This window comes from Leptosomus discolor, chromosome 9 (assembly GCF_034619465.1).
Source record: "Leptosomus discolor isolate bLepDis1 chromosome 9, bLepDis1.hap2, whole genome shotgun sequence".
Taxonomy (NCBI): domain Eukaryota; kingdom Metazoa; phylum Chordata; class Aves; order Leptosomiformes; family Leptosomidae; genus Leptosomus; species Leptosomus discolor.
This window is the reverse complement of record NC_141399.1, coordinates 5,391,691-5,412,061: the sequence shown is the minus strand read 5'-3', so window position 1 is coordinate 5,412,061 and position 20,371 is coordinate 5,391,691. Positions and strand designations below refer to the sequence as shown.

The window sequence follows — 20,371 nt, the reverse complement described above, 5'->3', positions numbered from 1 at the left end:
AATCCATTCCTTAACTTTCAATTTTCTTTTGTTTGTGTCATCAGGCTGTGAAACTGGAGGTCACTGCCAAATATAAAGCACAGCAGTGCGAGATAGGCTCAAAATGTGAGTCATCGTGTATTTGGAGATTTATTTTTCTTTTCAGCTATCAGCAGAGCCCATCTCCACTTCTGTGCCCAAGTTCTTACACACTAAACACCTCAAAATTTGCTAAAAGGTCTTCAGGTAGAGTTATCAAGGTCAAGAGACCCCAAAGACATCACTGGAGCCCATTGTCATGTAAATGCTATTGAAGGCACCGTGCCCCAGTGTGGCCACAGGAGGCCTGGATCTGTTTAAGTACCGTGGCTATTTGATCAGTGAATGAAGAAGGAATATAGGAAATTATCCACGAGACGGTAACAGATTAGCTACACAACGTAGACTAGATTAATTTTCCACATCTGTTTGTGGCGGTGGGGTTTACACGCCAAAGGCTGCCAGCCAGCACGAAAGTGCTGAGCCCCAGACGCAGGGAGCTCCTCCAGCCCCGCGTGGGACCGCCCCAGCCTCCCCTCCCGGGGTGGGCAGGGACCACAGAGCACCTCAGCAAGGGAACCAGCACCCCGGGGTCGAACAGCATCCCCTCCCCTGCGTTTCAGACAAACACAGCTCCCCAGCACTCGTGTCTGGGAGCTTTTCGCCAGTGCCCTCGACAAGCACAGCAGGCACAAGCAACACCTATGCTGTTCTTGTTATACACGAAGCCTGTTTGTTGGAAAAAACCCAAACCAGGTAACTGCCAACTGCTGTGGCCATCAAATGAGACATCTATATTTATAAACCAAGTGCAAAGATGACTCGGTTCATTATTTAAGCAAACTTTTGAAAAACAAGCGCATTTCCACCACCCTCGACATTCATTCTACGTACTGTCAGCAACGGGTATCGCCTCACCAGTGCGGCGACATCCGACTTCAGGGCGTGTGGGTGCTTGTGTGGGTGCAGTTTTACTCAAAAATTCTACCCCCAGCACCACCATTTCCTTTCAGCAACAGATTTTCATTGCAGGTGATGCACCCAGGGTCTGTTACATTCAAGAGGACTTCCAGTACGTTTAAGAACGTAAAAGCACCAGGAGTGAGGAGAGGGAAGGGGAAAAAAAAAAAAAAAAAAAAAAAAAAAAGACTGGGCAGTCATTTGAATCAGTGAGTGACAGGCTGGGCCAGCTCTCTGTATACATTAATAAATTAGAATTTTAATTGTGTCTCTGACTGCAGGAGCTGCTCCAGTACTTTAATACGTACCAACAATTGGCTATGTTATGGAATCCGCGATGTGGCCTTCACTGTTGACCTCTGCAACACAATTCCCAGTCTGACTACGGAAACTGTTTGGTTTGATCCTTTCAACTTATTTGAATCCTGACAAATAAGCTCACAGCTGAAAGGTCAACACAGTCATATTTCATCCTCTGGAGCTATTCTTAAGACATCTGCACAACAAAGCACTTCTTTTAGTACCTGACACTGGACCTAGCCAGCACAATCTCTCATTAAAAATGTCCCCAGTGGAAGAGTCTATTAAAAGGCATATGGATCAGCTATGGATTTACCAAATAAAATATTTTTGAAAGCATTAATGTAACGCTTTGGATTACGGCGCTCTCCGCTGCCAATAAAACGTACATTTGCCCAATGACAAAATGCTTCATACTTTCCAAAAGAATAATAGCTCGGCTATAAAGTGCGAGGTGTTGTCCAGCAGCCTGAGCACAGGGGTGGGAGCCAGGAACTCATGAATCTTAATCCTACCTCTAAACCCAATTCCCTCTGTGATCCTAAGCAAGTCACTTAACCTGCTTCCCTCAGTTTCCCAGTCCAGAACTGGGATAATGCTACTTACTTATCAGACTTTCCTTCTGGGGATGTTTTGGAGATTAGTATTTGCAAAATGCTTTGAAGATGAAATCACTACACAAAAGCTAGAAGTTGGCCACGCTGGGCCAAGGGCTGCAGTTAATAGCTATTCCTCGCTCAGGCAAAACTCCCCTTGAAGTCCCCGTCAGCTTTATTTGGGTAAGAACCGCAGGATCAGGTCCTCTCACTTTACTGTCAAGGCCTTTAGTGGGCTTTACCTTCCATATTCTACTACATATTTAAAGAGTCTAGGATCTGTATTTTTGGAGGAAAATAATCTGAAGCACATATAAAAGGCAAGAGAAGCAGCAATGCTGTCAGGGAACTCATGGTGATAGTATATCAAACTAAAAAAAAAAAAATTAGAAAGAGCAAAACAGACATGAGTTTGACAACGTGCTATGACAACAAGCAGAAAAAAAAAAAAAACCCGGAAAGAATTTGGGGCTACAGAGGCTGAAGCATCAGATATAGAAGAGCGAGATAAGATAAATGTCCCAGCTACAGGGCTTTGTGCGACTGCAGCTGAACTGCTGCATTCAGTAACTTATTATCAAAAATATAGTGAGACGCTGCAATTGCAAGAGAGCAATAATAAGAGCAATAAGCAGCTGCAAACCAGCGAAGTGGTCAAGGGTCTAGAAGTGCCGGTTTACAAAATTCATAAAGAACTAGATACATATAATTTGCCAAAACTGGCAAGTACATGTTAGTATCTCAGATGTTTGAGGAGTGTGAACACGAGGCAAGGCAAGGGACTGACTCAGTATTTATACAAGCAGTATTACTTGGAGCAAGAGGATGGAATTAAAGTGGAAAGTTCCTGAGCGTGTGCTTTGTTATGGAAAACTATCCAAAGGAAAATAATAGCGGTCCCACCACCACTTGGGATTTCTAACACTAGAATAGCAAAAAAAAAAAAAAAAAAAAAGGAAAATGTGATACATGACCTAATAGGTCTTTCTTGTCTTTAACTCCCGTGATTTATCCCACAAGACTAGCAGAACGTACTCTGAAGCTGCATATGTGTGCATACATCTTCTGTTTGGGAATGCTGTATTGGTTTTAGCTTTCTGAATTCATAACAGCACAAAGCCTGATAATATTTAGATTTCATTTCTGAAGATGTCCATAAATCAGCAGACAATAAAAGGGGTAAAAAACACACCGATGATATGATAGCCTAGTATTTCCCAATATCCTTGACACAGCAAATCAACGGTTTGAGTGAACACAGACTGCAAACGGAACAGCAATCAAACAGAAACGTTAATGCAAATCTCCTATGCGCCCTGACACAGTAACAAAAGCTATTCCATTTTGTCATGATCCAATCCTACCCGACGCTAACAAAAGTACACGCTCACAATCTGTAAATACACCGTGGGCGGGATTTTCAAGAGCACCCAGCACTGGTCCTCACGCCACTTACATCAGCCACAGCCGCTCAGTGGACTTCACCGGGAGGAAGCCCCTGAAGGTCCCATCCCAACATTCACAAGTCAGACACATTCATTCAGTTTTTACAAGGCCCAGCCCCTCATGGAGTCACACAGGGGCCTCTTACCTGAAGGGCTGGCTGTTTGTCATTCCTCTTCGGAGACTTTAATCCACTAACTTGTTGCTGCTGCTGCTGCTGCTGTTGCTGCTGCTGCTGTTGCAGGAGAAGCTGCCGTGCCACCTGGAGAGCCTGTGAGGAAAGAGGTTTGAAAATTGACTTTACAGCAGACAGGGTATGGGGATCTACACGCATGGCATAGCATCAAGGCACCCCTTGGTCACGGGGTACCGCTACACTTCTGAAGCACCTCCACCGAGGAAAGCAGTGGCTTCCACCCAAAAAACCCAACAACTCGGCACTTGCACACAATGGGGCAACAACCCACCACTGGATTTCCCATTTTGACCATGGAGAAAACCAGCAGCGACTGATGTTCAGCTCCTGGGTAGGCATATCGAGTAACTGCAGGAATCCTGGTGGTGAGCACCATACAGTTATTTTCATCCCCTGTCCAGAGCAGCTCGTAGCCCTCCTCGCTACCAGGCAGGCTCATGTGCTAACGGCTTTCATGCTCCTCTTCTCCAGTGGGTCAGGTCAGGTTTACAGAAGAGGACAGTCATCCTCTTCTCCGCTCTCCTGAGCACCGGATAAAGTCAGGGAAGTTTCTGGAAGGCTATGGTGGGAGGAAGAGGAGAGCCAGCGGCAGGTGGAGTGGTGCCGAGTCCCAGAGGTACCACGCTGAAGGCTGAGGAAGCTGCGAGGAGCTGGAGTGAACGCAACGAAAAGCAGGGACAGCATCTCACCCCGCCAAAATCGCTAGGAGCTCGTGACGGACCAGCAGCGGGGACTCGGACGGGAGCGGGCAGAGCAGCGAAGGGGTACTGCAGCCTTACGGGGTGGAAGGGCAAGGGACATGATCCCAAAAGCACAACCGGTGGAAGGGAATTATTGCAGAATTGTGTGCAAAGCATCCCTGGACACTGGAGCCAGCCGCTCTGCGAGGCCCGACTTCTCCATCAGGTGGGGAAAAGAGAGCAAGAGATGAAACACAGGGGAAAGAAAGACAAAGAGTAAGTCCCTGCCCTGGCTCCCTCCCGGCATCCCAGCCACAGGACCGCACGGATGATCCCTGCGAGACAGGTTGTGGCACAGCTGAGTCTCCGCGGGTGAGACCCGAGCTCGCTGCTCCCGGAGGATTCACCGGCACTGGACTCGGGCCTTCTTGGTCTCCTTGGAGACGTTCAGTACATGCGTAGGTGGAAAAGTGGGAAGGCTGAAGACTTCATTAATGTAAAACAAGAAAAATAGTCCCTTTGCAAGATGCCTACACGGAAGGAGGGAAAAAGCCTTCCCCACTCCTACTGTGTGTGCTCTCTGAGTGATTTAATTAATACCTATTTAATTAAGGAGTCAGATACGCTTTGGGTTTCGCTTGCTTCTTCAAGTTGCAAAGTGTTTCATCTCAGCGCAGAATCGCCGGGAAAGGTTTGACACCAAGGACTGCAAACTCGGATCCACCACCCCCGACTAAAACCTTGTTATTTTATGGCCCAGACGCATGTTTTTTACTTTTGAAGGGACATTCAGCAGCCCGGGGAGGCTGAAGAACCACCGCTGCTGGCCAGCACGCCAGGGCAAGCAGGGAGGAGAGACCTTACACTGCGCTCTGGCAGCGAACCCTCCTTTCAAATTTAATAACAAGTCTCCGCTGGATCAGAAAAACTCTTTAAGGGTGGATGCGATTTCCAACAGAGCTTGGTGCAATGAAGGTAAAATCAGATTTTGCATTTCAAGCTGGTCGGAGCTCAGGGCACCTGTAGCACCTCTAAAATGGTCCATGTCCCCACGAGGGGTGCAAGGAGCTGCCGGGCACGGGCACGCACGAGGGCGGGCACGCATCTGTGCTCCCACACACACAACCACCCCCGCCATCGGTTCAGCGCCAAGAACCAGAAGACCCTACCGATTAATACAACGCAACAAAGGAAACCTTTACGCAGAAAGTGCTAAGTACGGTTAAAAAAAAAGTTATTCTTATTGAATTAGCTTATTTAGCCATTAAAGCATCTTCAAGGGTGGGCAGAGGCAGCAGAAACAAAACCTACAAGACTTAAGGGGATGGGCAACAAACACTCACCTACTTAACAGGGGTGTTGTGTGGCTTATTTAATTAATGAATACTTGTAAAGCACTCTTGAGTTGCTCAGACAAGAAGCGCTATACAGTACAAGCGCAACATATTATTATATATTATTAAGACTGGCTCTACAGAAGAATAATTCCAGGTAAATGTGCAATCAAATGATCATTTTAGTTCCCAGTAATTAGATTCAATAGGCCAAAAAAACCACAGAAGCCTTTCTTTAATCATACACTAAACAATCAGAACATCCCTAACCTTTCAAGCTACAGCCTTTTTGAATAAAACATCATCAACTTATAGATATTATTCCAAAAAGAACCAGTCACCATATGTGTTGTCTCTTTGAAATACAGTTGCTATAGCAGACCCTGCATGCATTTCATGTGATACGATCATATTCTATCCGTTCTGGCAGCTGAGAGGTTGCACAACTAAAATTGGCTGCCAGAAATTTTTGAAGATTCCCAGAACAAGTAGCCGTGCAAGAAACGCCTGCTTTCCACTCGAGCTGGCCATGAAGCTCTGTGCAGCTTGGCAGGGTGGCCACTGCCACCACAAGCCCTTACTCGTTGACCCCACGCCAACAAAGATCTCTGCCCTCAGGGCCGTGCTCGCAGTGGCAAGGCTCTGATGGAGCAAGGCCAGAGCTCTGTCCCTGCTCCAGTCCCACCAGCACAGCACCCGCATCCCCGCACACCCACCCTTTGTGCAAGCTCTCTACTTGAGGTGACATCTCCACCACCCTGCTCCACGTCCAGCTGGCACTTGTCGTGGCGCTGAGACCTGGTGTGACCAGCGATGGTCAGAGGGAGGGACCAGTACGGAGGGTGGAGTCGGGGGGAAAGGGAAGGATTAAAAAGAATGAGAGCAACTAATTGGTTTTCTGGAGGGAGCATCACAGATACAAGGAGCCGGGATGGACCGGAACAGCAAAGGGAGAAACACGTAGGGGCAGGCGCGGGTGACGTGGCGGCAAGCTGACAGCTCAGGGGATTGCAGCTTGACATGGCGTTTCCCATCTCCCTTCTCTCAAGATTTCACTCTTTCGCTTATAAATAACTGACAGCAATAAAAGCTAAGCATCAGATGAGCTTGGGTTTAAGATGTGGAAGGGTGTTTATAGCTCAGATCTGGTTCTTACTGAACATCTGCATCAAGTAGCTCCTGCGCCCTTGGCGGTACGCGTGAACCCAGGGATCCCAAATCTCTCCGCCTTTCTACATTTCCCTGCTCCACTTTTCCTCCCTCCTGCCTCAGACCAAGCACCACCCCTGCCATTTCCACGTTTCATCTGCGCTCCTTACGCACGACGGGATGTGCAGAAGAAAGACGGCTAGCTCAGGCCGGGGAGCGCCAGCCCTCTTCCCTCTTATAGGCCAAGCATTTCAAGCCCGTTTGGAGTGCCTTCGTGAAATTAGTGTGCTGCTGCCGGTTCAAGCCCGGTGGACACCTGCCCTTGTTACACCAGCACATCCCATTGAATCCAAACCGACAAGCGCTGCACCTGTACCCCTCCTCTGGTTCCACACGGCAACTGCTCCCGCGTAGAGCCCATCGCTGGATGCCGGCGTGGGAGCCCTGCTGAGGCTGCCGATGCTGCACAGTGCTCAAGCGAGGATAGACAGGGAAATTAATTTGAGAGTGAAGTCAGTCCCACAACCTTCATCAGCACGGAGATTCGCAAGCAGGCCTGTACATTAATAAAGCTTCCTGTGGGAGTAGATGTTGCCTTTGATTTGCATGTGAATTCAATGCTAGTGAGAAGTGCCAGACTGTCAGACATGGAGACCAAAGTCTCTTATCTTTCCAAAAGCTTCTGTAGCAGTTTCCCCACATTTCCTTAATCATCTGCCTTGTCCTCAACTTACTGAACAGGCAGTAGAGAGTAAAGCTGGACTCGGTTCAACTCCTGCTGCTGCCAAGTCCTGAAACAAGGGTGCCAGGACTGTTTACTGCTAGCCAACAGCCCTGCTAACGTGGCCCTCTCCTCACGAGCAGGTGCTCTGACATCTCCAAGCTCTTTTCACACATTCCTCCCCACTGCTGTAGTTACATCCTGAATCTCCACCATGAGCTTGCACTTCTGCAAGTGAACAAGTGCCGGGGGCCGCGGTAAACCAGCTCATGGTTGTGCATCCAGGCAACTGCGTGCTCCTTCACAGGACCGGTAGGTAGAGACACCAAGAGCCCCTAAAACCACAGAGGTGCTTCAGCTACCTGGGCCCGTGATCACCAGCAGCCATGTTAGGTGCCTCGAAGAGCCTGCAAGCCCGGACACGGCTGCTTGGGAGAACCAGAGCCAGACGCCAATCCTGGCCTCCAGCAGCTCATCACACAGCATCGGCAACCATCCTCCTCTCTGCGCCGAAATGCAAACAGGAAAGCTTCCCACTTACTGAAGGAAGAGAAAGAAAAGCATCCCCTAGCAAGCGCATCTCCTGAGCGCCGTGGGTTTTGGTCACTACGAACAGGGACTTGAAAGGACGACATCAGTAAAAGGCTGACTACCAACCAAATCATCTTCATTCTGCTCAGTGCTACGCCTACATGCAAGACACAGTAAACGAACTCCCAAGCTATTTTCTTATCCATTAGGAAATCACCCAGAGATAAGGAGATTTTCTGGCATAAAGCAGAGACCACTGAAAAGGCAACTGAAACGCTGTACTTTAGAGGCATCGCACAAATGGGACGGTATTCGGGAGCCACCACGGGGTGACAGCTAACCCAGGAAAAATCTTAACAGCACATTCACTGTGAGATGAATCAAGCTTGTTTCATTCAAAGATGCCACAGAGTCAGTAGGAAGCCTCACCGAAAATCCCTCTCCCTGTGCTTAAGGAAGCGGCAACCATTTAATGTTTCCCAACCAGTTAAGCACCGGGGGGGAAAAAAAGTACACGTTTGAGATGACCAAGACAATTTTATTGCAAGATAGACAGAACGTGACTTGTTTGCCCAGCTGCTGTTTGCCCAGAACATCCGGCACTGTTACCACCCGAGCCGCTGTTGTAATTCAATTTTTTGATGCAAGCAGCTCAATCTTTCGGTTTCACCATCCTCTTTGGGCAAGTTTTGCTCAAAGGGTGAAAAAAGTAGCCCTGCCTCTGACTTCATGTGGCTAGAAACTCCCGATTCGGGAAAGGGGCTGGGGAAGGGAAATACACTGGAAAAAGAGGGTAGAACTTTAAAAATAGAAATGCTGCTTAAATGCCATATACTTGCTTACAGCGTTAGTACATAAGGAAAACAGTAACAGGATCCAGTCCTATGGAGCCTCTTGCTAACTTGTTCCACCGCTGCAGCCAGTACAACAAGGCAGCGACTCTCCAACTGTTTTTCCATCAGCCTATTTCTACTGAAGAAAAAGAGCTCAAGCTCCTCCCTTCCCATCTGCTCCAACCGATATTAATATCAATCAGCTATTAATGAAATATGAAGACCTACAGCTATAATGGGCCCAACTAACACCAGGAGAAGCTTGTTTCGACATCGGAGATTTATCAGGCATGGAAAGACTGATCCAGGGAACTGCACGATGTATGGAAAGGTGCGTTGGAGGGCGGGGAGATGAGCAACAGACATGAGGATGCAAAAGAAACGGGCGTCCCGTCCGCCTGCCAATTCTCAGGGCAGCTGCACAGTAATTGTCTGCCTCTGAAGTGGAGAAGCATGCGCACAGAAGTTGCAAGAAGGGCACAAAACAAAATCCCATGTGTTTTTACAGATTCCTAAGGATTTCAGGCCTTTCCAGGTGGACCAAGCTGCCCATCAGGAAAGCAATTTGAGAAAGGAGGAAGTGTTCCCAGAAATCAGAGATGGTCCCACAGCCATCTGAAGTGTCCAAGCAGTAAATCTGGAACGCTACTCGCCAGCCAACATCATCATCTGTCCGTTATTTCAGTTATGGTCATTAAAAAGCAAAACACCACACAACAAGCAGAGAGAGATGAGACAGAAGATAGTTTAAGGGCAAAATCTACCCTTGGAGAAAAAAACCATAACGCTACCCCAGTCCCAGCCTCCAGAAGCGAGACCTTCTGTGTCGACCTCCGAGCAATAATACGAGAGCTGGATCCTTACACAGCCAAGATTGCTGCTAGGCTTTCCCCACCGTGTTTTAGGCGAAGCACGGCTTTGCAGCACCAGGCATGCAGTTCTCCCACCATCTCTTTTTCCCTGAGTTTTGCCAACGGCTTTAGGCACTGAGGGACCACGAGGTCTGCAGCTCAAGGGGCCTCTCCAAGCAGAAGCATGGCCCACCTCTCAGAAGGGTTTCTTGCTGCCATTTAGTCTCCCAAGGCAAGTACCTTTGTTTCTCCCGGGTGGGACGAGCGCGGATTTAGACTCAGCCAGCAATCTCTCTTCGTTCTCAGCTCCCATCTGTCCTCACACCCCGCTCCACTCCACAGCTGCTCCCAGCAGAGCGGCAAGATGCAGCTCACAAGCTCGGAAGCCCGGATGCACCCAAGCTTCAGAGCTGCTTCATGTCTCTCCCACTCCTGCCTCCTCCATCTCCTCTCCTGCGACACCCTCTTCTCCTGGAGCAGCAGATGTAGAGGAGCGGTGGTAGGAGGTAGACACATTGGAGGGGAGCCCTGCTGCAGCTCTCCTCCGACAGGCTGAGGAGCCGCACAACGTGTGGAAACCGGCGAGGAGCGGAGCAGTATGCAAAAAGGAAAAGAGAAAAAAAAATAGTGCAAAGCGACAGCAGTGGGTAGTGCTGTTCCTCTGGGAGGAACAGAACAGGGGGAGGTGAGAAGAACCAACTAGAGAGAATAGGAAAGGAACCAAAATGAAGAGGAGGAATAAAATGTAGAAGATGCAAAGAAGAGAAGCAGATGTTCTTGCAGCACTTATTCCCTCTGACATTCGTACCCAGCTCTTTCATCTTCAGCCAGAACTGGGAAACGAGCTGGTACGTGCTCTCTCCTGGCTCCCACCATCCTGACCCTATGAGCCACACAACAAAACGAGCCAAGGCCAAGAGCCCCAACACTGCTCCCGGCACCACAGCGGGAAAGCCTGGGGATAATTACAGGCAGGACACGGGGCTCTGCTATGGGACGCAGCTAGGATCCAACATGACCTGGTGAAGGTGCCCTGCCCAGCTTCCTCGACAGCCTTGGACTCAAATCACCCCCATCCCCACTTCATCCTCCATTTCCTTGTTTTAGCAAATAATCCTCCTCCATCTACCCTGTACCCAACTCCACTCCATAGGTGCAGCAGAGGGATGCTGCGAGCCAGAGGAGACTGCTGCCAGTTGTCTGCACCCAGCACAGTTGCAGCTCCTCTGCAAGGCTGGCTCCATCCAAGGGGCTACCAGCCAGCTCATCAAAGAAGAGAGCTTCAACAACGATCCTCTACTCAAATAAAATGATTAGCTGGCCCCGAAGGCTTTGCTAAGACGCAGCAGACTGATCTAGCCAAGTGACTAATGGGTGATTCCCATGCTGGAAAAAGAGAAGGGACCTGGAGGTCCACATGTACAATCCCCAGCTCATATCCTGTCCCTGATGTGACGAGGGCAGGCTTGGAGCAAGGGAGCTGGCAACGTGCCTCAAGCTGAAGCATCTCCTAGAATAGTTCAGTTGTAAGGAAAAGAAGATAAGTCTTTATTTTTCTTCCAGCAGGCTTAGCTTCTTTCCTCTGGAATAGATCCTGGCTACCAGTTGAGGAGATCCCCTCCAGAAAAGCCACTGGAAACAGAAACCCTTTCTTCCAAACCTACAGGGTGGAGTTGCCTGTGCCCCAGCGCTGCTACACTTCGTCCTCATGGGTGCTGAGGTTACTTCTGCTGGCGGGAGGACGAGCAGACTCGATGCTCCTGCCCAGCCACCCCGCAGCCCACCCCATGGCTGGCAAGGTCCTGCTATCCCAGCCCTGCAGCAGCGGGGACCCAACCCCACGCAGGGGCACCACAGGGATTTGCCTCCAAACCAGCCGATTTTAATTTTGTAATTTATTCATGAATTCCACCAGCTTGCGGGGTGGGGGGGGGGAAGGTGGTCAAGGTCTTTTCTTCAAACACCCAGAGGCACAAGCGGGACGGAAGGGGGCAGGCAGCGAGAGGCGGCAGGGTAAGAGGGCAAACTCAGCAAACACCAGAAACCTGCAAACCCCGAACCAGCCACAACAGCGACAACAGCTACAGAAATCCCGTTCTTGAGGCACAGATGAAATCCTTAGACGGTTGCACAAATGAAATCCTTAGGCGGTTCCACTGTAAAAACACCTTCTGTGCCCTCTTTTTAAAGAGTCACAGTCAAGACTTATCAAAGCCATTTAAAAAGCATCTGGCAAAAAGTTCCCAAACATTAAAAATGGCTCTCTTCATTTTGGCATGTCAAGATTCACAGCATGTAGCGGTCTATACCAGCAAGAAAGGAGGGATGGGCCAACACATCCTGGTAAAATGAGAAAGGATACAAACCTTGGCTCCCCACGCAAACTGAACCAGAACTGAACTATGTCTGAGCGATGAAAAAAAAAAAAAATCTTATGGGATTTCCAACTCGTTTCTGTAGGCTCGAGATCAGATTCTGAACTACTGTGTTTATCCAAAAGTGAACCAGACCTTTGAATATTTGGAGGACTATTCACTGCTGAGCCACGTTTTTCTTGGATGTCAAAAGCACGGGAAGTTCTCATATTTTTTAATAGAGGGATAAGGTGGGGGGGGGGGGGGGGGAGAGAAGGAAGAGTGCTTTTTTGTTGCTACAACATAAATAGTATATTGCATACAGCTGCTTGCGCGCTTCCCTGTGTGGTCAACAAAACAGGGAACATATTTTAAGCTTGTTTTCCAAAACACTGTATGACAAACTTGCACTGAGAGGCCCATGAAATAAAGCCGCTGACTGCGGACATCTCACCATGCACCATCGGACACTCGCTGCTGTCGGGCGAATGAAGGAAGCAAAACGTTGGGACAGCCCAAAACATGGGAAACTAACGCTGCAAATCGCATCTCTGCACTTCAAGCCTATGGCACAACCTAGTTTAGAACGGCTTCTGAAAACATTCATTTTAAAAGATTCTGGTAAAGCAGAAACAGGCGAGGTTCAGATGGAGGCGACAAAAATGATTAGAGGCCTCGGCAGATACGAGGAAAGATTGATAAGGGTGGGAGTGTTTAGTTTAGCGAGAGATGAGTAAGAGGGGAGATGATAAAAGTACACAAATTGTGACTCGGCCTGAGAAGGTACATCTGGCGCTATTTGCCATTTCTCATAACGCAAGAGAAAGGGGACAGTGAATGAAGTCAGGAAGCAACAACAACGAAAAAAAAAATTAAAGCAGATAAAGGCATTCTTTTTTTCTTTCTTAATACACAACTCATAATTACTCTCTGGAACTTACTGTCACAAGATATGACCAGTGCCAAGAGCATGGGGAGGACGCGACGAAAGGATTAGACATTTGCACAGACAGTAATGAGAGCGTTTACAGCTACCTTTGGAAAGATAAAAACATGAATCAGGGTACAAACGTTTATGCTGCAGGGCACGAGCCAACCTTTAACCACTGGAGGCTAGGAGGAAACTTTCCCCCGTGGACAGGTCCTCTAACTGCCCTTCACAGGCTTCTGCCCAAGGACGACAGCCAAGGCTGGAGAGACCCTGTGTCTGATGGGATGCAACTGCTCCTGCCCCTCTGCCTTCTCAGGTACCTCCATCCCACACCGCTGACCCCAACCCCTGTCCCCCAGCCCATCCCGAGTCCCCTCGACCCCTGGGGAGCTGCCAGGCACAGGGTGGCTGGCTGTGTCCCCCAGCCCAGCCCCCACCCATGTCACCTGGCCCCAAGCTGCTCGTTTCCTCTTTCGTCTTCGCATCACATTGAAGTTTCAGGTCCTTATTTTTGCCAGCCCTTCCTTTCCTTGGTATTTCGCCTGCCATTTTTTTCCTCCCCCAAACCTAAACCCACAGCAGCTTCAGTCCCTGCCACCCATTTGGGCTCCCCACCGAGCGCTGACCCCCAGGGCTGGCAGGCAAAGCCTCCACCTCCTCCTCCTCCTCGGACCCACCAGCGAGGCGCACACTCGAACGCAACTTTTAAGATGTCAGACAAATTTTCATTTTTTTTGATCTGAAGCCGTTCCATAGAGGGAACCGACGTCCCCGAGGAGGAGGACGACCCTCCTGCCGATACAGGCACCTGCGGGGCAGCGGCAGTCAGGCGCTATTACGGACCGCGGAGCTCATCAACGTGCTGGAACTGACATGCGATTCGGGGAGACAAAGAGAGATTTTGAAAGCAAGTCAGTCTATTAAATTTATACCTACCTGCACAATGTGAAACAAACCACATCTCAGTTTCCTTTCATGTGCATGACAGTCTTAACTTGTTTCTTTTAATCCCATAAAAGCAGCTAAAGCATGCAACATGCTTCCCAGAGATGAGGCAAACCTGTATTTTACTTTCTGACAGTGATTTAGTTTATAGGGTGGTGTTTTTTTTTTTTTTTCTTCCAGGGAAGATAATGAGCATTGTACTAAGCTGGTATTACAAAGGAAATACTACACGCTACATCCTAGACACCTGGCATTTAAAAAAGAATCACATAAACTGACGCTGTCTGTAACGGACCAAATACAGCTGCAACCCCTCGCGCTGCACAGACACCACCAAAAAGATCCCAGCAGCACTCTCCAAGGTTTTCTTCAGAAGTCAGCACCCTTCTACGAATGCAAAGCACCTCTCATCTAGTCAGTCGTACCCCAAGTAGGACCGGGGATGTGCTGAGGCAGAAATGACTACGGAGTAAATCCAGCAAATCCAAAGGGGTGAAGCAGTAATCCCTGGAAATGTTCCACACAAGAGGGGGTTTTTAAGTGCCTTTAATTCCCAGCTGCAAACCCAATAAGCTGCCAGAAGGCGGAGACCACCGAACACAAGGGGTTAATGGCCTCGCTAAAAAAAAAAAAAAGATACACATAATTTCCTTTTATCATAAAACAATACGTTTATTATTTTCTGTATATCTGTTAAAGGGCACGGCCTTCTGAGTGGAAAACAAAACACAGCTCGGTCACATGTTTATTTGCTTCAGCTACTCCCTTTCCCTTCTGATAAATAATCAAACATGCCATCCAGAAAAAACAAAACCAGTGAGCTGGGAAATTTGATGGTCATCAAATAGACTAAGATACCAAGAAAAGCAGCCCACTGTTCCCACAGTGAGTTTTCTGCCCCACACCTACACTAACATCTGAGTAAATAACTTCAGTCACTCTTTCCATTTTCCCCATGCAATTACTCCTACTGTTAAACAAATTGTCCTTAAGGCAGTTGCAAACACCATTTTTTTTCTGCAAAGTAGAACAACTTCTGAACATTAAAAAGCCAGACTAGCAATATATTTTAAAAATATGTTTGTTGTACTTGCGGTTTGGCTGAACACACAGCTTGATTTCTCTCTCGCTCACTCTCTTTTCTAGGAAGACGGGGGTTTACAGTTTAAAATTCTAAAATGTATTTGGACCTCAGAGAGGCAGGAAAAGCCTCGAGAAGGATGGGTTTTCTCCATAGGGCAGGCAGCATATTTTCCATTTTCTCTTATGTTTCACACTATATGAGCACCACGAATGCTTAACAAAAAAAAGTTACCTGCTATTCCAGTGGACTTTTGAGTGGGGAGAAAGAACCAAGAAATATCAAGTAGATTTTTAAGTCACTTGAACAGAGAGGAAAAAATCCAGCCTACGTGTTGCAACACGGATTACCCTGAGGATCTACGCTATCTTCCAACAACCCCCGAAGACCATTCCTACAACAATCATTAATACTGAAAAACTGCAGAGAAAATCCCTCACGTGAGAAGTTAACAACCATTACCCGGCGTGAGCACGCTTTCCCTTTCCTTTTGTAGTACCACAGGTCTAAACAATAGTAATATGAATGAGATAATAGCCATGCTTGTCTCAGCAGCCTGATTTTTATTAGCATGAAATTGGTACAAATATTAGCGAGGCTGGTTCGCAAGCGGTGCCAGAGCCACGGTGCAAACAATTTGCCGAAAACAAAAAGCGACTCGGCGGGCTTGCACCTCTGCCTTTTGCTGCCCAGAACAGCAGCCACGTTTCCTCTGGGGGGGGGAGTTTGTTGGCTTTTGGGGTTGTTTGGGTTTTTTTTTTTTGCCACTTGTGCAAGCGCAAGGAGAAGCCACAGCACCCGGCGAGCAGCGGGGACGGTGACGGGGGGGGGGGGGCATCGCAAGGCGAAGGGCGCCCCGAAAGAGGACATCGTCCTCGCCAGGGCTCTCCGAAACCGTGCCAAAAAACCCACCCTCGTTGTCAACGCCGCCGTAAACAACCTGAACCGGCGTCTTTTGCTTTAAACCTCAGCGATTCCCCTCTCCTGCGCTGCCAAGCTGCCCGCGCAAGGCAGCAAGTTAAAAGTTCAGCCCTGCCTGCGCGCTCCTTGTTCTCTGAGCGCTCGCAGAGAAAATGAAGAGTTTAACAGAGTAAGCTCTTACTGTCTGCCTTTAGATTTCCGTCTTCGCGCTGGAGATGGGTTTCTGGCTGTTTCTGTGAAGCGGGGGCTGAAGAATGGTAAAAAGATGTTTGAATAAACAGGAAGTGCTGTGCAGCCGGAGCGCAGGCTGGAGGGAGACGGCGCTGGAGCACTGCCCTTCGCCGGCAGCCACCGGGTCTCTCTGCCTCCACAGTAGCAACCTCTGCTTTTACTAAATGACAAAGAAACCGCAAAGCATTCCTTCCCTAATTCTTCCCTCGCCAAGTGGCGAGATCGGCTGGAGCTCGCAGGTAATCTCCAAAGTTGGGTTTAGCACCACACCAAGCGCAAAAATCTAGCAATTCTGCGTGATTAAATTCCCCGCCTGTAAGCAGGAACATGCAGAACTAATTATGTCCCCAACTAGACCAAACAGCCGCAAAAAGCACACCTCGCTTCTGCATCTAGGCAAATTCGTATTTGCACATAAGTTCAGCCAAGCTTGACTTTCCTACCCTCTACAGTGCTGTAACTTGCTCTTAAAACCGGCTTGCGAGGCTGGCTGGGCTTCAGAGCTATTTTCTCTAACTGCGTGAATTGAAATATAAACAACCACCCAAAAAATGCAACTTGTCTCGGGCGCAGGACTTGCATCCAGCCATCTCCAAAAGCGTGCGTTTAGCATTCAGACAGATGCTTCCCCTTCTCCGTCGCCTCCTTCCCCTCCCTACAACAAACTACCTATTTAACTCGAGATGACTAACTAACCGTCTCCCCACCCAATTATCAAAGCCCTGTCTTCTGTCATATTGGTGACATGACACAGATATTGTCAAGAAAAAGTAAACTGGGGCTGGCACTCGAAGGCAGCTCGTGAAGAGATGAGCAGTCGAACAGCCATATTCAATAAAAAAGAGGAACAGGATTCCTTTAGAAAATGTATTGCTGTTGTGGCAACGTGCTGCTGCCACTGAAGGGACTGATTTGTTATTTAGCATGTAGTCTTGGACTGTCTGTCATTCTGGGTGCTAATGCTCTGCTAAAATAACTCATTGGGAGCTGTCAGTGGGATGTTTACATAGGCCCCCAATCTTTTCTTCATACAAGGAAATTTTTTACTGGAATTCATCTTCTTTTGATCTCACATTCAAAGCAACAGCAGCTTGATAGACATGCAAGTCTGAAAGCAAATCCAGACGCTGAAGATAAACCGCCAGAGTATGACAGGCAGGAGCATCTAAAGCTTATAAAAATGAAGAGAACAGCATGTCGTCTGAGTATTACAATAGCAGAAATCAAGAGACATATTAGGTGGAACTGATCAGCCACAAAAACAGTTCAAAAGGCAGATCATAGAAACAGAAGACTAAGCTAGGAAAAAAAAAAAAAAAAAATTGAAAGATCTGCTTTACAGAGGCATCACCTCCTTTCTGAGTACCACAGCATTTCCGCTCCGGCATGTAAACTTAAGGGGGGAAAAAAAAAAAGAGGAGGGCTTGTGCCATCTTCTACCAACTCAGCAGTTCTTCCCTTCCACTCACCAATTAATTTGCCGAGTGTACGTTTCAATAACGTGTTATTCAAAGTGAAATAAAAACAGGACACCGTGCCACTTGCATCTAGCTTAGCCCTCCAAAACATCACAGGGATGGGGAATCCGTGCCTCTTCGTTAGGAAACGGGGGAATCGCATCCCCCCGCAAGGCGCCGGAGGGGTCCTGGCCTCAGCCCCTGCCACCATTTTAGCTTGTGCGTCTTTCAGAGGGCTGAGTCCTGGGATGCTCTTGAGCTCTGCCTCTCCCACCAGTGCAGAAATATTAGTTCAGAAGATAATTTTATTTAAATTGAATTACGTGTGCCACAGAGTCCGCAGATATGTACCAAAGACGGCACTTGCTGGGAAACAATTGCTGAAACTTTCTCTGCAAACCCATACATTTTTAATTTTTCTTCCCCAACTAAGCTTCTTATTCTAATTGAAGTCAGCAAATATAATGAAAAAGTAATTCTCAAACAATTTTGTACTTAGAGCTGTTTGTTAACAAACACCGAACGAGCAGCAGTGTTAGGTTAAAGGGCAGCAGGATTCCACATTATAATTTAGCCTGCGGTTATTTCTGATTAAGAACACCCTCCGGGACCGCAAAGCAAGATCTTCTTTTGCAGCAGGCATAGCTTTTAAAATTAGCCTCTTCTGCATAACAAAACCAACAGAAAAACTTGCGGATTTAAAACTGTATTAACCAATTTGAAGCGGTGCAATCAGTTTATGTCTTGCTTTCTGCAAAACACCATTCCCTGCCTCAGTCAAGTTACAAACGTAAAAATGCTTCCTGGATTCTGAAACTGTTGTAAGAAAGTCACCTTCTGTCATGCTTATGTAGCTATCTAATGTGCTAAAGGCTGATTATTTATCTTTAAACTGTACTAGTTTAATCTTTTAAGGTCACCACTAATCTGCTCCAACCTTTTAAAAAATAGCAGCTTTCAAGACTTACTGCTGGAATCACTAAACTCAACGCTGAATGTCATTGTAACGGATACATTAGCCAGAATGAGGGCCGTTTTACAATGTAAACACCAAATATAAATCCCCACCTAAATGAGAAGAACAATATGATCCCCACGCCAGGAGAAACGTCAGTAAATAAGACCAACACCGTATTATTTCACACAACTATCGTTCCAAATCGTGTTGCTATTCCTCTCTCCTCCCTTCTCCCTTCTCCCCCTCCCTTCCCAGAGCAAAACAGGCAAAACTTGGGTATGATTTAAAGGACCATTCGGTGCTTTTTCTTCAGCTTTTCCCTTTCGCAGCAGCAACTCTGCGTGCCCGCTGCAAAGCCTCCCGACCGCATTTGGAAGCCGCTCTAAGTCCAAAACCCCCCTCGCAGGTTACTGTGTGCGTGTGCCGCGCAGTGGCCCTTCGACAGTCTTCTTTCTGCGTCTCCCCTAGACTTCTTCTGGACTTGAATGTCACAGTAGACCTTGAATGTGAAATGGCTTCAAGCTAATTGCTTTAATTGCTTGAAGATGTGCAGGCAGGTGAAACCCGATCCCCTTGGCCATTGTAGAGACCAGGAACAACACAGGAATGTTTACACAGTGGTTTGAGTTTAATAGACAGTAGAGCTGAGTTTCAGACAGCTAGGAAAAACACAGCTAATAGGTGACCTCTTAATGTAGTCCTCCTTTTTAAAAACAAAATACAATTTCATTTTATACAAGGCAATGTCCCTAAATGCCAAGGTTATCTGCTTGACTTTTTGAGTGAGCATGCACTGCGTTGCACCTGACATTTATACCAGAAACTCTATCCTGAATGCATTTTCCTCTACCTTAAAACAAAAAGCACTTTATGTGTCAGTCACCTTACAAACAGATCAGAGCTGGATGGAGTTTTCCAGTAAAGTGCAGTCATTTTAATTTAAAATTGAGTGGTTTTCACCACTGTCTTACTCCTTTTGCTACAAAAACACATGGCAGGGGACATAACCTGAAACACCGCATCCCTGCATCCCCTCACCTGGGCACTCCCACCCTCCCGGTGGGGACCAGCACAAGCCCTTGTTGAGGTCTTCTGGAAAGGTAAAGTACAACTTGTAATGGCTTTTACTGCCCTTCCAGAGCTTCCAGTGCATTTGCCACACACTGTGAAGATACGGACTGGCTGCGATACGCTTCTCCAAAGGCGCAGCTTGGTTTCGCACACAGCACAAATTCGGCAGCTCTTCCTCGGGCAAAACTCCTCCTGACTGAGAACTGCAGCATTTGGGGTCACCGAGAATCAGGCTTGCTTTCCAAGAACCATGAGGTAAGTAAAACACACTTGAAACCAGCCAAGGACCGACGAGCAGGTACAGTACAAGCGTAGAAAACAAAGCAGAAAGAGTGATTTTGGCAATAGCGGTAGCATAAAGGTATTTACTGTAGGTCTAGTCCAAAAAACAAACACTGAAAACAGGTAATACCTAACACCCATTTCCTGGCACAGGCGCTTCGAGTTTTCTTGTCATTCTTAAAAATGGTTAAAAATACCTGCACTGGGTGAATATTAGCAGCGAAATGACATGTATTGCCTCCCAGACAAACAGGAATAAATAAACTAGTATTGATGTAGGAAGGAAAAAGTGAAGGCAATTTGAGGAACCAGCCTGGAAAAAAGCACAAATGCACAGAGGCAGAGGAGGGGAGGCCAAACCAGAGTGTATTAAGTACCAACGAGAAAGGAAAACAACCCCCAACCCCACCGCCCTGCAAGTAAAGGGCATTTCCAGTGTGATCTTCGCAATTCTGCTCAGAAAGTTTCAAATTCTCTAGTACCTTGTGCTGAAACTACCAACCCCCCGGGGCAGAAGCAAACAGAAGC

At 47.7% G+C, this 20,371-nt stretch overlaps 1 protein-coding gene across 10 annotated transcripts in view; it reads right to left on the bottom strand.

Moving 5' to 3' along the window:
• The window catches only part of FOXP1 (forkhead box P1), a 164,291-nt gene that overhangs the window by 106,440 nt on the left and 37,480 nt on the right, over window positions 1–20,371 (bottom strand). For all 10 annotated transcript variants that reach the window (XM_086469968.1, XM_086469964.1, XM_086469961.1 and 7 more), the window contains one exon: window positions 3,466–3,588. In XM_086469968.1, coding sequence (XP_086326094.1) covers window positions 3,466–3,588 — 123 coding nt within the window. The remainder of the gene's footprint in view (window positions 1–3,465; window positions 3,589–20,371) is intronic.